At 41.1% G+C, this 17102-nt stretch overlaps 2 protein-coding genes across 8 annotated transcripts in view; both read left to right on the top strand.

Annotated features, from left to right (window-relative positions):
- Positions 1-4461: 4461 nt before the first annotated feature.
- LOC5520663 lies at positions 4462-6354 on the top strand. Its single transcript, XM_032365713.2, has one exon. It carries the CDS (start codon positions 4656-4658, stop codon positions 5271-5273), a length of 618 nt encoding a protein of 205 aa, XP_032221604.1. The 5' UTR covers positions 4462-4655; the 3' UTR covers positions 5274-6354.
- Positions 6355-6586: 232 nt separating this feature from the next.
- Positions 6587-17102, top strand: part of LOC5520664 (intersectin-2) — a 33445-nt gene continuing 22929 nt past the window's right edge. For 4 of the 7 annotated variants that reach the window (XM_048719356.1, XM_048719353.1, XM_048719355.1 and 1 more), the window contains exons 1-5: positions 8930-9123; positions 9233-9308; positions 14179-14250; positions 15858-15916; positions 16553-16995. In XM_048719356.1, coding sequence (XP_048575313.1) covers positions 8945-9123; positions 9233-9308; positions 14179-14250; positions 15858-15916; positions 16553-16995 — 829 coding nt within the window. In that variant the 5' untranslated portion in view covers positions 8930-8944. Of the gene's footprint in view, positions 6743-6960; positions 7145-8929; positions 9124-9232; positions 9309-14178; positions 14251-15857; positions 15917-16552; positions 16996-17102 lie in introns of those variants that run through there. The other 3 variants (XM_048719357.1, XM_048719358.1, XM_048719354.1) reach the window with 3 other exon arrangements.

The following is a 17102-nucleotide window of genomic DNA, read 5'->3' as shown; positions in this document are numbered from 1 at the left end:
TGTTTTCGTCTTTAGATGCTGTTTTCGGCATTAGATGCTGTTTTCGACTTTAGATGCTGTTTTCGGCATTAGATTCTGTTTTCTGCTTTAGATGCTGTTTTCGGCATTAGATGCTGTTTTCGGCATTAGATTCTGTTTTCTGCATTAGATGCTGTTTTCGGCATTAGATGCTGTTTTCGGCTTTAGATGCTGTTTTCGGCATTAGATGCTGTTTTCGGCATTAGATGCTGTTTTCGGCTTTAAATGCTGTTTTCGGCATTAGATGCTGTTTTCGGCATTAGATGCTGTTTTCGGCATTAGATGCTGTTTTCGGCATTAGATGCTGTTTTCGGCATTAGATGCTGTTTTCGGCTTTAAATGCTGTTTTCTGCTTTAGATGCTGTTTTCGGCTTAATGCTGTTTTCTGCTTTAGATGCTGTTTTCGGCATTAGATGCTGTTTTCGGCATTAGATGCTGTTTTCGGCATTAGATGCTGTTTTCGGCATTAGATGCTGTTTTCGGCTTTAAATGCTGTTTTCTGCTTTAGATGCTGTTTTCGGCTTAATGCTGTTTTCTGCTTTAGATGCTGTTTTCGTCTTTAAATGCTGTTTTCGGCATTAAATGCTGTTTTCGGCTTTAGATGCTGTTTTCGACTTTAGATGCTGTTTCCGACTTTAGATGCTGTTTTCGTCTTTAGATGCTGTTTTCGTCTTTAGATGCTGTTTTCGGCATTAGATGCTGTTTTCGGCTTTAAATGCTGTTTTCTGCTTTAGATGCTGTTTTCGGCATTAGATGCTGTTTTCGGCTTTAAATGCTGTTTTCTGCTTTAGATGCTGTTTTCGGCATTAGATTCTGTTTTCGGCATTAGATGCTGTTTTCGGCATTAGATGCTGTTTTCGGCATTAGATGCTGTTTTCGGCTTTAAATGCTGTTTTCGGCATTAGATGCTGTTTTCGACTTTAGATGCTGTTTTCGACTTTAGATGCTGTTTTCGGCTTTAGATGCTGTTTTCGGCATTAGATGCTGTTTTCGGCATTAGATGCTGTTTTCGACTTTAGATGCTGTTTTCGGCATTAGATGCTGTTTTCGGCATTAGATGCTGTTTTCGACTTTAGATGCTGTTTTCGGCATTAGATGCTGTTTTCGGCATTAGATGCTGTTTTCGGCTTTAAATGCTGTTTTCTGCTTTAGATGCTGTTTTCGGCTTAATGCTGTTTTCTGCTTTAGATGCTGTTTTCGGCATTAGATGCTGTTTTCGGCATTAGATTCTGTTTTCTGCTTTAGATGCTGTTTTCGGCATTAGATGCTGTTTTCGGCTTTAAATGCTGTTTTCTGCTTTAGATGCTGTTTTCGGCATTAGATGCTGTTTTCGGCATTAGATTCTGTTTTCGGCATTAGATGCTGTTTTCGGCATTAGATGCTGTTTTCGGCATTAGATTCTGTTTTCTGCTTTAGATGCTGTTTTCGGCATTAGATGCTGTTTTCGGCTTTAAATGCTGTTTTCTGCTTTAGATGCTGTTTTCGGCATTAGATGCTGTTTTCGGCATTAGATGCTGTTTTCGGCATTAGATGCTGTTTTCGACTTTAGATGCTGTTTTCGACTTTAAATGCTGTTTTCGGCATTAGATGCTGTTTTCGGCATTAGATGCTGTTTTCGGCATTAGATGCTGTTTTCGTCTTTAGATGCTGTTTTCGGCATTAGATGCTGTTTTCGACTTTAGATGCTGTTTTCGGCATTAGATTCTGTTTTCTGCTTTAGATGCTGTTTTCGGCATTAGATGCTGTTTTCGGCATTAGATTCTGTTTTCTGCATTAGATGCTGTTTTCGGCATTAGATGCTGTTTTCGGCTTTAGATGCTGTTTTCGGCATTAGATGCTGTTTTCGGCATTAGATGCTGTTTTCGGCTTTAAATGCTGTTTTCGGCATTAGATGCTGTTTTCGGCATTAGATGCTGTTTTCGGCATTAGATGCTGTTTTCGGCATTAGATGCTGTTTTCGGCATTAGATGCTGTTTTCGGCTTTAAATGCTGTTTTCTGCTTTAGATGCTGTTTTCGGCTTAATGCTGTTTTCTGCTTTAGATGCTGTTTTCGGCATTAGATGCTGTTTTCGGCATTAGATGCTGTTTTCGGCATTAGATGCTGTTTTCGGCATTAGATGCTGTTTTCGGCTTTAAATGCTGTTTTCTGCTTTAGATGCTGTTTTCGGCTTAATGCTGTTTTCTGCTTTAGATGCTGTTTTCGGCTTAATGCTGTTTTCTGCTTTAGATGCTGTTTTCGGCTTAATGCTGTTTTCTGCTTTAGATGCTGTTTTCGGCTTAATGCTGTTTTCTGCTTTAGATGCTGTTTTCGGCATTAGATGCTGTTTTCGGCATTAGATGCTGTTTTCGGCATTAAATGCTGTTTTCGGCATTAGATGCTGTTTTCGGCATTAGATGCTGTTTTCGGCTTTAAATGCTGTTTTCTGCTTTAGATGCTGTTTTCGGCTTAATGCTGTTTTCTGCTTTAGATGCTGTTTTCGGCATTAGATGCTGTTTTCGGCATTAGATTCTGTTTTCGGCATTAGATGCTGTTTTCGGCTTAATGCTGTTTTCTGCTTTAGATGCTGTTTTCGGCATTAGATGCTGTTTTCGGCATTAGATTCTGTTTTCGGCATTAGATGCTGTTTTCGGCATTAAATGCTGTTTTCGGCATTAGATGCTGTTTTCGGCATTAGATGCTGTTTTCGGCATTAGATGCTGTTTTCGGCATTAGATGCTGTTTTCGGCATTAGATGCTGTTTTCGGCTTTAAATGCTGTTTTCTGCTTTAGATGCTGTTTTCGGCTTAATGCTGTTTTCGGCTTTAGATGCTGTTTTTATAGGGTGGGGAGAAGACACCCTCCCCCCCCCCCCATCTGTCATCTTTTGTCACTCGAATCCAAGATGGCGGCCACGAGCTACGGTTTCGGGTTTTCGAGTATTTTTCTGACCAATACACTAAAGCCTGCAGGTAGGCTACACATCCTTCGGAGTCGACTATTCGCTTAAAAATACGGAGGCAATTTTCTCTCTTATATTTAACCCTCCAAAGAAAATAGCAAAGGAGGTTGCAAAGTAAGTTATGTCTTTACATGCCATCAGTTGGGGGACTGTTGTTGGAGTCCATGGTTGTATTATTTACTTTTTGCATATGATTTCAGGTAAGCGATGTACTTTCTTTACTTCTGCCTTGAAAAATTAATAAAGTATTTGTATCAACATCACAAGGAGTCTGATATAATTTTTGGGATTTATATTTTTATTTATTTATTTGTTTTTTTAATTAGTTTTTTTTTCGGGGGGGGGGCATATTTTTTTGGGCTGTCATTCAAGGGGGGTCACATTTTTTGGGCGTCGAATTTAAGTCTGGTTTTAACATAATACTGAGCAAGAGAGTCATTGTTCAAACGAATTTTATTCAGTTCACATGTTTCCTACTATTGTAATGTATATCTAGTTCCATATTGTACAGGTACCAATCTTGTCTTAATATAAATAAATTTTGAGAATTCCTCTCATGGTTGACAGACAATTCTGCCCGTTCAAATCAGTTGAAAAAACGAATACTTACTTACTAAAATGTTGCAAAACCTAGACTCAAATGTTAACGTCGTCGACGACGTAGTGGAGTCGTAGGCTTATATGCGGAACAAAATGATTTTCTTTTATTAATATCTCAAGTATACATGGTATGCCAATAAAGCTTGGCATAGTGATAGATCGTGGTAACTTACAACAGTTGAAATTGTTGTTGCCATGGAAACGCGTTTGCTTGCATATATTTGAATTTTAATTAGCTAGAATCTTTCAAGTAAAAAAGGGGAACATTTAGGCAAAACAATTTAGAAATCTTAAGGCATATATTTGTTTATTGACATTACACAGATATGAAATAGCCTTTGCACCTGGTCCAGCTATTAATTTTAGCGAAATATAGATTTTTTTATGTTACCACGGTAACCGTTGTCATGGTTACGGGATTGATGGACCACATCGACTTATTCAGCTACACACGGTATGTATATCAAGTCTCTGTGGTTTTAAAGATACATAATTATTATTAATAAATAAAAAGTTCAAGGTGTGGTGGTGGTGGTGGTGGTGGTGGGGGGGGGTTGAAAATTTTTGAGCGTCCGGTCTAGGGGGGGGGGGTAGGGTCACGATTTTTTGGCAAGGATTTGAGGGGAGGCAAAATTTATTGAGCCCAGGGTTTTGTAAAATTGCCGCCCCCAGTAATTAATGACCGCTCCCTTACGTAAATTCCCTAAAAAATGGAATCGCGAGCAATGCCGAAAGTCTCTAGACCCTTGGCTATACGGGCCAATACCGTACCCCTAGTTTCCTTTTGTAGCCCTTTTGCAGTCATTAAATTTGGCGGTGGCAAAGTAAAGGACTGTTACCAAACCACTTCTGGGCCTATACTTGAAAAGTATAGGCCGAAAAGTGGTCCTTCTTGGAACCCCTGTGGCAAAAGCGGAAGTCGAAATCCAGACTCCTGAATTTTTTTCTTCCGTCTCAGCATCCTTTCTCCTCGGAGCCATATCACATCCTCTAGTTCGTAGTATCCTATATTCTCGAAAGCAAAAAAAACGTCGAGCTTCCTCTTACAGTCAAAAGTCTCGTCTCTTCTTGTTCGGGATATACCGTGTTGAGTCCAAAATGGCTGCACCAACTCGGCAGATTCTAGCGTTTGGGGATAGTTTAACCGAGGGATACTATCGTATGGGCTTCGGCTTCCATCCCTACTCGATCAAACTCCAAGGCTTACTTCAAAGTCTTCCCGCTTCAAACTATGAGATCATCACTAGCGGCTGGAGTGGCAAAACGACAACAGATTTGGAAACTCACCTGAGAAAGGAACTTAGAAAAAAATCATTTGATATTGGTATAATTCTCGCAGGTACAAACGATCTAGGCGTCAAAGAACCCGAAGAGGGAAAACCACTATTTGGAAGGATAAAATATTTACACGAATTGTTTCTAAAGCACAATAAAAATACGAAAACAGTGGCTTTGACATTACCGGAAACGGGCTATGAACTATCTGTCACTTGGGTAAGAGAGAAAAGGAAAAATGTCAACGAAATGTTGAAGGCCTATTCTGATGAATCCGCAGGCAGGGTTGTTCTCTGTGATTTTGCTGAAGAGTTTCCAAGGGAACGACTGTGTGAAGAGGAATTGAATAAATTCTGGGATGACGGATTACATTTAACCCCTCAAGGCTATGACAGGATGGCGGAGATCATATTTGATGCACTGAGGCCTCTGCTATTATAAATTGAGCAGAAATAAATTCTTAGAATTGAATCCATGAAGTATTATGTACAATGTCATAGGTAGCTGAGACAGCTATAGTGATAAGTGCATAGTATCTATATGTGCTCTGTGATGCAAATTTGGGGGAGCAGGGGCAGATCTAGCTTTTTGCCAAAGGGGGGGGGGGGTTGACCAAAGTTTGTCGTCAGCATTTTACCTTCGTAACGATTTTGGAATGAATAGATACAATGAAGACAATAAAAAAGGCAGCCCAAGGGGGGTTTAAAACCCCTAAACCCCCACCCCACCACGCTTACAGGGGACTGCTTCCATTCCAACCTTCTGCCTAAAATTATACCCTCCAGTCTACCCCTGTGATGTTCCCAAAAGGACAACTTTTTTTATGAATGTGGGGTAGTGGTACAGGCTAAAGATAGGCTTTCAGGGCCACTGAATGGTCCTTGGCAAGCATGCCAACCATTTTTAGCTTTTTAATAATATATTTCGAATAGCAAGCACTTTAAAAATTAATCCAGACCTTGGACTCTCTTTGCGCTCAACATTTAAGATTTCCAGCTCTGGATTATTTAAGAATCAATGGTTCAGAAAGTTGCGATCAAAAGTTCGGGACAACTGGGGGGGGGGGGGGGGGGGGCTTGTCCCTGCATACTATTAATTTGTTATGATAATACAAAAAAAAGTCTTAGCACCAAAGGTAGATGGGGGAGAGAAACAGCCTAGTCCTGGAGTTCTTATCAGGTTTCTTGTGGTTGAGTTTACTGTGGATGGTAAGAGTTGTGACATCACACAGGAGCACACTTGGAGCACAGGAAACCCGGTTAGAGTGCCTGGGACTAGGCTGGGAGAGAAGATAAATTGTAGTTGTTAAACAGAATCATAATTGAACTCAATTCATTTCAATTTCCTTTAATATTTGATTTCATCCAACTATAAAATATTGCATTAGCATTATGGTTAGGGAACCATCAAAATCATAAACGTTATATTTGGCATATTTTCAGATTCATCAATAGAAATATATAAATAGAATTTATAATCATAAGTAAATTAAAAGAAGATAAATTGATAAATTTTGCTTCTAGTATTGTTTATATTTTGTCTCTTGGCATAATGCAAGACCTCCCCACCCCTCTTAAAATATAATTTTGCATCTTAAATGTCCGAAAAGTTGTTTTTTTTTCCACCGTTGGGATATCCTGACCACACATGTCTACTGCTATGGTATAGAATTGTTAAAAATCATTTTCAATGAACTATGAATTGAAGTCTCGTGACTTACAAAGCTGCTCACCCCCTCTCCCCCCCCCCACAAAAATGCAAAATTTTTCGATCTCAAATTTCCAAAACTTCGACCATCAAGAGGGATTTCGATTGTTCTTTGCGAAAAGAGTACCTAAACAATTATCGAACTTACCGATTTCCTCGACATATGCCTGCTTCTAGAACCTCGTCACTTCCTTTCCGTAACGGTATGTATCGGTATGCATTGATTCTAAAGATCTAATTGTTATGAGCTATTCAACCTCAATTTGTTGTGTCACGGTATGTTTTGCTCTAGCTCGTCATGATACTCGACATTATTTCCTCCATTCTGTCCACATATCCCGCAAATTCAACCACAAATTAAGTCGGCAAGGAAGGGACATTGTACATTTTAAAATTAGTGCGTTCATTTTGTGGTTTGTAGACGGAAAAAGCGCAGTTGTGGCGACGTGATTGTTCTCAGTGTGCGAGATTTGATGGCGTCTGTGAGGAAAATTGAAGCATCGGGGAGATAAGACGATCTGGAATCTTGCACCAGTTATCTTGTTTGACCTACAACATATCCGTAGATTTGAGATGAACTCCGAATTCGTACTTTCTCCAACTGGGTAAGCTTAAAACCACGTTATAAATGTTTATATTAGTTTATTGTTTGAGTAATTGTGAGTCAAATACTCAACCAATAACATAAGCGATTCCCTTTTATCCACCTTGCTTTTATTATATCCATTAAGTATCTAGTTCGAAATCATTCATTACCATTGCTATTTATAGGATTATTTTTTAGATAAAACGTCTATAGAACGACTAAAATTATTAAAGCAATTCAAGTAACTGTAATACTGTTAAGACAAATCCAAACCATAATGAATTCCCCTCTTTCCATCTATGATTGTCTTCACTGCCTAAATAAAATAACAAATGAAAATCATACTCAATGCAATACAATGTACTATTTCTATTTAGGTGATAACTCCCTCTGCACACTTCCCTTCTCTTTTGTGTTCCGCCCCCTTCTCCCTCTGCCTAATCTGTCAAACATAGCTTCATTCATACTTGCCAACCTTGAAAGCTAAAAACCCGGGAGATTGTACTTCAAATACAAGAACTGTATAAGAAATTATCGTTGAGTTTTCCTGGGAGTTTACAGTAAATGTATAGGAAGTTTATATTTTATTATATGGAGATGAAGGCTATAAAAAGGTGAAGGCTAAAAAAGACTCTCCTGCGAAAACTGGGAGAGTTGACAGGTATATGCCCATTAGCCCTCTTTCGCATATCTCCTAGATTGTTATAATTTTTTTTATCAGGGACATTTGCTTATTTGGTCAAGGCGTCTCAATGGGGGGGGGGGGGGCGGGAGAGGGGGGGAGGGGGAGGCGGCGGTTCCCTCCCTGGTAAGGGGTGGACCATTTGATACTTTTTTTATACTTTTTCCCCTGACGTTTTACCATCCAATTTTTCCCCCATGGATTTTTCCTGCCAGTCTTTGCTTGCTGCTTTTTTTAAGGTCCTGAGCCTTGGTCAATTTGTTATTTGGAGATCAGCCACTACCCCTGTCAAATATCAAATGCTCTGTTCCTAAATATGCCTACTGCCCCTCACAGCCAATATGATTCAGTTAAATATGAATATTATAGAACCAGGTACCATGGAGCATGTTGAAAAGTGGAGAGGAGGGGGGGCTGACAAATTAAATAAAAATATGGAAAATATGGATAAAAATATGGAAAAACTTCTTTAAAGTCTTCCTTTTTTTAATTATTTTTTTTCTTTTTAGTGCAAAAAGAGGTGGGGCTGCCCCCCAGCCCCTCCCCCTCATCAGGTTATCTGCATGATAACCTTAATTTCTTTGCATTTTTCCTCTCTCAAGAGTGGCCTTCAATTTTTCCTATTTCCATACTATATATATATATATATATATATATATATATATATATATATATATATATATATATATATATATATATATACTCTTCTTGAGTAATGTCCTCCAGTTGAATATTTTTGTTTAGTATAGAGAAACCCATGAGCATTATTTTCCTATGTAATGACTGAAAAAATGGAAGACATGTCAACATTATCAGCTACAAATAAAACCATACAGTATAAAATATTGTAGACAATTTAATTTTATTTGTTCCAAATTGTGTGCAATTACATATGATGCATCACAAGTCTCAAAAAATAATTTTTGTAATGTTCAAATACTTCAAATTATGATTTACAGTTTGATAAAATGTAAATTGTCATTTGTGTTTATTACCCAATGGAACTGATGGTACAACATGAGGAAATTTGTTTACACTATAAATAGGTTTTTTTAAAATCATTTGTGAATCCTCCTGTTTTGTTTTCCCATGTCAGTCAATTATATTTGTCTTAAAGCCATTAAAAATAAATGCTTAATGTTTCTGCAATTGTCAGCGAACCCAAATAATAGTTACAAAGCCCACAGACAAAATTACAAGTGGCAGCCTGCTGTCAAATTTATTGAAAGCTTGAAAATATTCAGTAAGAATGAAATAGTACAACTACTATACCTTTCACAAGAGTATACAAGCCAAGGTTATAAGATATTTAATAGGTATATTTACTTTGTTATTTTGTGACATTGATTTTATATCTTTAGACCTTGGTTTCACTAATTAATTTGCAATACTAGATATCTCTTGACCATTGAACTTGTGTTTCAGCTTGAGAAGTCCTGAACGCTACATTGCAATCCATGAGTTTCAGACAACAAGAGATGATGAAATAGATCTACAAAAGGTAAAGTATTTACGAGACTTTACTATTTTTTGGATGAATTATTCATTGTGAATAAAACAGAGACCTTAGATTTTTGTTCTGCCTTCTGTATTTGCTCTCTATGAAATTTCACACTTTTAACACACTCATGGTCATGCAATAAAAACATGATGTGATATTATTCTTACCAAAATTGGACTAATGATATTTTTAAACTAATGAAATCCAGTTTAATGGTTGTTTGTTATGGTGATACACATTTTGGATTCTGGATTAAGGTCATCAGAAATTTGAATAGTTTAGTTGTTTATAATAGATAAATCAGGACTTACTTTTTGGTAAATATTACTCTTTATTACCTTCACCCAGTTAATAAGAAAGCAGGCTTACTATGTTGTTATAAACCTGGCAGATTTTAAGCAATATAATCTAGGTTCATTCATCGTTGAGCCATTTCTCCTATATAATTCTAAACAAAACAGAAAACGAAACTTTTTCTCTGATACCATGTGAAGGGCCACTTCCTGTGTAGTGATGATGTATGTGTAGATTTTCTTAATATGCAAATTGTGTGATTTCTTCAGCTATTTAGCTCTACACCAATATTGGAAATTGGCAATTTATACATTTTATTTATTACCTATGATTGTAAAAAAAGGTGAGAAAGTTTGTTGATTTTTAAACTCATTGAATTACCCCTGATACAACAAAGGATTAAATTCCATAATAATGCTGTATTAATTTAATTGTTAGTCTATTCTGCCAAAGTGTTGAGGGTATGTCTAGGAATTCACTGCTTGAAGCTTGCGTTTTGAATTACAATTAACATTATTGTAAAATAGCTAGAGAATGATTATTGTTTGTTGAACGCATGGACAAATATAAAAGCCAAAAATAATGATCAGAGCAAAACTACCATTCATTTGCTAAGATATTATAGTGTTAAACACAATTTGCTTACATACATACAAACAATGGTCAAATAAGTGACCCAGGGCTTATTTTGTTTTTCAAGGAGCTAAATCCTCCCATAATCATAACAAAACAAGCTTTCAATGATAAAATGTTGTGGTACTGTATGTGCATAAACTGTCAGTTTTTTGTTACTCTGTTTCAACATTAATGTACCGTTAAACCCCTAGTATCAAACAAACTATTTTGTCGATATTTAATAGAATTTCTGGTGTAGATAACAAATATCAAGGTCTTTTTGCACATTTCGGCCTAAAAGTTGACATTTGGGCGATTGCAATTTTACTTCCGGCGTATGTTCAACTGGAAGTAAAATTGCAATGGCCAAAACATCAACTTTAGGCCGAAACGGGCAAAGAGACCTGATATTGGTATTCTACGCCAGATTTTCTATTTTATCGCAAAAATGACCCACGAGGTGTTTACAGGACCTTTAAGTTCTCCTTGTTACAAAGTCTATTGAGTGCAACATGTTTAAGGGGGCACCTATTTGGGGAAGACGCTAGGCACATTGCCTTAGATGCACATTGCGTCTAAGGCAATGTGCCTATTTAGGGAAGGGACTTATTTTTGGGAGGTGAAATTATGGTTTGCAGTTCTATTGTAGTATGTAGTGCTCCCTTGCCCCTCCTCTACCAGCGAGACAGCATGGGTATGCTAGTGTTCTCTTATATCTTAACATGACGTTATTCTGTAGTATGTAGTGCTCCCTTGCCCCTCCTCTACCAGCGAGACAGCATGGGTATGCTAGTGTTCTCTTATATCTTAACGTGACGTTGTTCTGTAGTATGTACTGCTCCCTTGCCCCTCCTCTACCAGCGAGACAGCATGGGTATGCTAGTGTTCTCTTATATCTTAGGGTGACGTTGTTCTGTAGTATGTACTGCTCCCTTGCCCCTCCTCTACCAGCGAGACAGCATGGGTATGCTAGTGTTCTCTTATATCTTAACGTGACGTTGTTCTGTAGTATGTAGTGCTCCCTTGCCCCTCCTATACCAGCGAGACAGCATGGGTATGCTAGTGTTCTCTTATATCTTAACGTGACGTTGTTCTGTAGTATGTAGTGCTCCCTTGCCCCTCCTCTACCAGCGAGACAGCATGGGTATGCTAGTGTTCTCTTATATCTTAGGGTGACGTTGTTCTGTAGTATGTAGTGCTCCCTTGCCCCTCCTCTACCAGCGAGACAGCATGGGTATGCTAGTGTTCTCTTATATCTTAACGTGACGTTGTTCTGTAGTATGTAGTGCTCCCTTGCCCCTCCTCTACCAGCGAGACAGCATGGGTATGCTAGTGTTCTCTTATATCTTAACGTGACGTTGTTCTGTAGTATGTAGTGCTCCCTTGCCCCTCCTCTACCAGCGAGACAGCATGGGTATGCTAGTGTTCTCTTATATCTTAACGTGACGTTGTTCTGTAGTATGTACTGCTCCCTTGCCCCTCCTCTACCAGCAATACAGCGTGGGTATGCTAGTGTTCTGTTATATCTTAGGGTGACGTTGTTCTGTAGTATGTACTGCTCCCTTGCCCCTCCTCTACCAGCGAGACAGCATGGGTATGCTAGTGTTCTCTTATATCTTAGGGTGACGTTGTTCTGTAGTATGTACTGCTCCCTTGCCCCTCCTCTACCAGCGAGACAGCATGGGTATGCTAGTGTTCTCTTATATCTTAGGATGACATTGTTCTGTAGTATGTACTGCTCCCTTGCCCCTCCTCTATGAGCGAGACAGCATGGGTATGCTAGTGTTCTCTTATATCTTAACGTGACGTTGTTCTGTAGTATGTACTGCTCCCTTGCCCCTCCTCTACCAGCGAGACAGCATGGGTATGCTAGTGTTCTGTTATATCTTAGGGTGACGTTGTATTGTAGTATGTAGTGCTCCCTTGCCCCTCCTCTACCAGCGAGACAGCATGGGTATGCTAGTGTTCTCTTATATCTTAACGTGACGTTGTTCTGTAGTATGTACTGCTCCCTTGCCCCTCCTCTACCAGCGAGACAGCATGGGTATGCTAGTGTTCTGTTATATCTTAGGGTGACGTTGTTCTGTAGTATGTACTGCTCCCTTGCCCCTCCTCTACCAGCGAGACAGCATGGGTATGCTAGTGTTCTCTTATATCTTAGGGTGACGTTGTTCTGTAGTATGTACTGCTCCCTTGCCCCTCCTCTACCAGCGAGACAGCATGGGTATGCTAGTGTTCTCTTATATCTTAACGTGACGTTGTTCTGTAGTATGTACTGCTCCCTTGCCCCTCCTCTACCAGCGAGACAGCATGGGTATGCTAGTGTTCTCTTATATCTTAACGTGACGTTGTTCTGTAGTATGTACTGCTCCCTTGCCCCTCCTCTACCAGCGAGACAGCATGGGTATGCTAGTGTTCTCTTATATCTTAACGTGACGTTGTATTGTAGTATGTACTGCTCCCTTGCCCCTCCTCTACCAGCGAGACAGCATGGGTATGCTAGTGTTCTCTTATATCTTAGGGTGACATTGTTCTGTAGTATGTACTGTTCCCTTGCCCCTCCTCTACGAGCGAGACAGCATGGGTATGCTAGTGTTCTCTTATATCTTAGGGTGACGTTGTTCTGTAGTATGTAGTGCTCCCTTGCCCCTCCTCTACCAGCGAGACAGCATGGGTATGCTAGTGTTCTCTTATATCTTAGGGTGACGTTGTTCTGTAGTATGCACTGCTCCCTTGCCCCTCCTCTACCAGCGAGACAGCATGGGTATGCTAGTGTTCTCTTATATCTTAACGTGACGTTGTTCTGTAGTATGTAGTGCTCCCTTGCCCCTCCTCTACCAGCGAGACAGCATGGGTATGCTAGTGTTCTCTTATATCTTAGGGTGACGTTGTTCTGTAGTATGTAGTGCTCCCTTGCCCCTCCTCTACCAGCGAGACAGCATGGGTATGCTAGTGTTCTCTTATATCTTAACGTGACGTTGTTCTGTAGTATATACTGCTCCCTTGCCCCTCCTCTACCAGCGAGACAGCATGGGTATGCTAGTGTTCTCTTATATCTTAACGTGACGTTGTTCTGTAGTATGTAGTGCTCCCTTGCCCCTCCTCTACCAGCGAGACAGCATGAGTATGCTACTGTTCTCTTATATCTTAGGGTGACGTTGTTCTGTAGTATGTAGTGCTTCCTTGCCCCTCCTCTACCAGCGAGACAGCATGGGTATGCTAGTGTTCTCTTATATCTTAACGTGACGTTGTTCTGTAGTATGTACTGCTCCCTTGCCCCTCCTCTACCAGCGAGACAGCATGGGTATGCTAGTGTTCTCTTATATCTTAACGTGACGTTGTTCTGTAGTATGTACTGCTCCCTTGCCCCTCCTCTACGAGCGAGACAGCATGGGTATGCTAGTGTTCTCTTATATCTTAACTTGACGTTGTTCTGTAGTATGTACTGCTCCCTTGCCCCTCCTCTACCAGCGAGACAGCATGGGTATGCTAGTGTTCTCTTATATCTTAACGTGACGTTGTATTGTAGTATGTACTGCTCCCTTGCCCCTCCTCTACCAGCGAGACAGCATGGGTATGCTAGTGTTCTCTTATATCTTAGGGTGACGTTGTTCTGTAGTATGTACTGCTCCCTTGCCCCTCCTCTACCAGCGAGACAGCATGGGTATGCTAGTGTTCTCTTATATCTTAGGGTGACGTTGTTCTGTAGTATGTAGTGCTCCCTTGCCCCTCCTCTACCAGCGAGACAGCATGGGTATGCTAGTGTTCTCTTATATCTTAGGGTGACGTTGTTCTGTAGTATGTAGTGCTCCCTTGCCCCTCCTCTACCAGCGAGACAGCATGGGTATGCTAGTGTTCTCTTATATCTTAACGTGACGTTGTTCTGTAGTATGTAGTACTCCCTTGCCCCTCCTCTACCAGCGAGACAGCATGGGTATGCTAGTGTTCTCTTATATCTTAGGGTGACGTTGTTCTGGTGGTGAAAAAGTATCAAGATGGCTGGTTCAGGGGCGTTAGATGCCGAGGCTACCAGGTAACCTTAGTGGGTTAGGGATGCTATATGTCATGTCTACCAGGTACCCTAGTGGGCTAGGGGTGCTATGTGTCATGTCTACCAGGTACCCTAGTGGGCTAGGGGTGCTATGTGTCATGTCTACCAGGTACCCTAGTGGGCTAGGGGTGCTATGTGTCATGTCTACCAGGTACCCTAGTGGGCTAGGGGTGCTATATGTCATGTCTACCAGGTACCCTAGTGGGCTAGGGGTGCTATGTGTCATGTCTACCAGGTACCCCTAGTGGGTTAGGGTTGTCATGTGTCATGTATACCAGGTACCCCTAGTGGGTTAGGGGTGTCATGTGTCATGTCTACCAGGTACCCCTAGTGGGTTAGGAGTGTCATGTCTACCAGGTACCCCTAGTGGGTTAGGGGCGTCATGTCTACCAGGTACCCCTAGTGGGTTAGGGGTGTTATGTGTCATGTCTACAGGTACCCCTATTTGGTTAGGGGTGTCATGTCTACCAGATACCCCTAGTGGGTTAGGGGTGTTATGTGTCATGTATACCAGGTAGCCCTAGTGGGTTAGGGGTGACATGTCTACCAGGTACCCCTAGTGGGTTAGGGGTGACATGTCTACCAGGTACCCCTAGTTGGTTGGGGTGTCATGTCTACAGGTACCCCTAGTGGGTTAGGGGTGTTATGTGTCATGTATACCAGGTAGCCCTAGTGGGTTAGGGGTGACATGTCTACAGGTACCCCTAGTGGGTTAGGGTGCCATGTCTACAGGTACCCCTAGTGGGTTAGGGGTGACATGTCTACCAGGTACCCCTAGTGGGTTAGGGGTGTCATGTCTACTAGGTACCCCTAGTGGGTTAGGGATGTCATGTCTACCAGGTACCCCTAGTGGGTTAGGGATGTAATGTCTACCTGGTACCCCTAGTTGGTTGGGGGTGTCATGTCTACCAGGTACCCCTAGTGGGTTAGGGGTGTTATGTGCCATGTCTACCAGGTACCCCTAGTTGGTTGGGGGTGTCATGTCTACCAGGTACCCCTAGTTGGTTGGGGGTGTCATGTCTACCAGGTACCCCTAGTGGGTTAGGGGTGTTATGTGCCATGTCTACCAGGTACCCCTAGTGGGCTAGGGATGCTATATGTCATGTCTACCAGGTACCCCTAGTGGGTTAGGGGTGTTATGTGCCATGTCTACCAGGTACCCCTAGTGGGTTAGGGGTGTCATGTCTACCAGGTATCCGTAGTAGGTTAGGGGTGTCATGTCTACCAGGTACCCCTAGTGGGTTAGGGATGTCATGTCTACCAGGTATCCGTAGTGGGTTAGGGGTGTTATGTGCCATGTCTACCAGGTACCCCTAGTGGGTTAGGGGTGTCATGTCTACCAGGTATCCGTAGTGGGTTAGGGGTGACATGTCTACTAGGTACCCCTAGTGGGTTAGGGATGTCATGTCTACCAGGTATCCGTAGTTGGTTGGGGGTGTTATGTTATGTGGTGTGTTAAGTGTTATGGGTGTTTGTTATGTTTTGTGTTATGGGTGTTTGGTGATGAGACTACCAGGCTTTGTCTGGGATTTTCCTTTTGTTAGGCTTAAAGCAGCTAAATCAAATTTTTGTATTTATTTTTTTAAAAGGTTGGCTGCTTTCCTGGTAACTTTGTAGCCATAGATGCATCGCCTGGTGAATGCAATAGGTATGCACGAAACAACTAGTAAACTAGTGTTTTTGCTAAAATTCCCGCATTTTTTAATCAAATTTACATTTCGAAGCTCGATAAAAATTCAGAGGGTTTAATCCCCATGTATGAAGCATCTATTAAAAATTTCTAATGAAGATTTATAACAAGATTTATTTTTCGCACAAATACATGCCCACACTGTCCACACTTTTGGTTCTTGAAGCAGAGAAATAATAGTAATCAGCCTGCATTCTAAATGGGCTCCCTGTTCTTGGAGATATGAGCTGTGAGGCAGCTTGGGGTCTGGGACCAGTTTTCTGTGACGTCACAACTCTTACTAGCCACAGGGGACCCTATCAAAAACAGAATTAATTCGAAAAGTCTCTGAATCTTGGCCTTTTTTTAACGCAAGCCTCATTTTTTTAAAAAAAATTAAAGGGTTCTCTTGAGTGGCCGTGCTGATCTTTATCTTCATTTCCATCATTGAGTCTCGTGCTTGTTTTATCGAGAGACCTGAAAAGCTCGGGCTCGGAATACGAAATTTGACAAAAGTCTCGGGCTTGGATTCTGAAACGTTGGTCTCGGCGCCTCGGCAAGTCTCGGATTTACCCATCGTTACCACTTGAATTGTACTTTATATTTGTTTTTTAGATCTCCGTTTTCATTCGAAACTCCACCACCACTCCCCGGAAAGCAAGTGCGCACAGCTCGACTTATAGATCTTGATGATAAACCCCAGGTGGCCAAGCCATGTCCACTATCTCCTGTAGAGGGAGGTCTTCCGCCTGAGCTCCCAGCGAAACACAGGGATCGGTGGTCAACTAGCTTCCAATCAGACCTAAACCACAATAGCAGCATTGAGCTGGAAAATGAGAATGGAATAAGGAACGAGGAATCACAGAGTTATGACCATAATTCGCCGAATAGTAAATTAGACGAGCAGTGTGCTTCGACCAGTCAGGAGTCTATTGAGAAGGCCGAATTCATGAATTTTGGGAAGGGGATTAAGAGGAATGACGAGCACAGGAATAGCACAGTAGGGGCATCGTCGTTTATGGGATTACAATTGTTACAAAGCAAAGACAGCTCAGAAGGTGGGTGGTTATAAAAAAATGTAGCATTTATGTAGCGCTTATACCGTATAAAAAGTTTCTAAGTGCTTCACATTTAAAATCCTATTACACTGGGCCACCTGTGCACC

This window comes from Nematostella vectensis, chromosome 12, assembly GCF_932526225.1.
Source record: "Nematostella vectensis chromosome 12, jaNemVect1.1, whole genome shotgun sequence".
Classification (NCBI taxonomy): Eukaryota; Metazoa; Cnidaria; class Anthozoa; order Actiniaria; family Edwardsiidae; genus Nematostella; species Nematostella vectensis.
This window is presented reverse-complemented; position numbering and strand designations above follow the sequence as displayed.

Excerpts from the sequence above, each read along its gene's own strand:
- LOC5520663 (XM_032365713.2), top strand. The coding sequence starts at position 4,656 with ATGGCTGCACCAACTCGGCAGATTCTAGCGTTTGGGGATAGTTTAACC.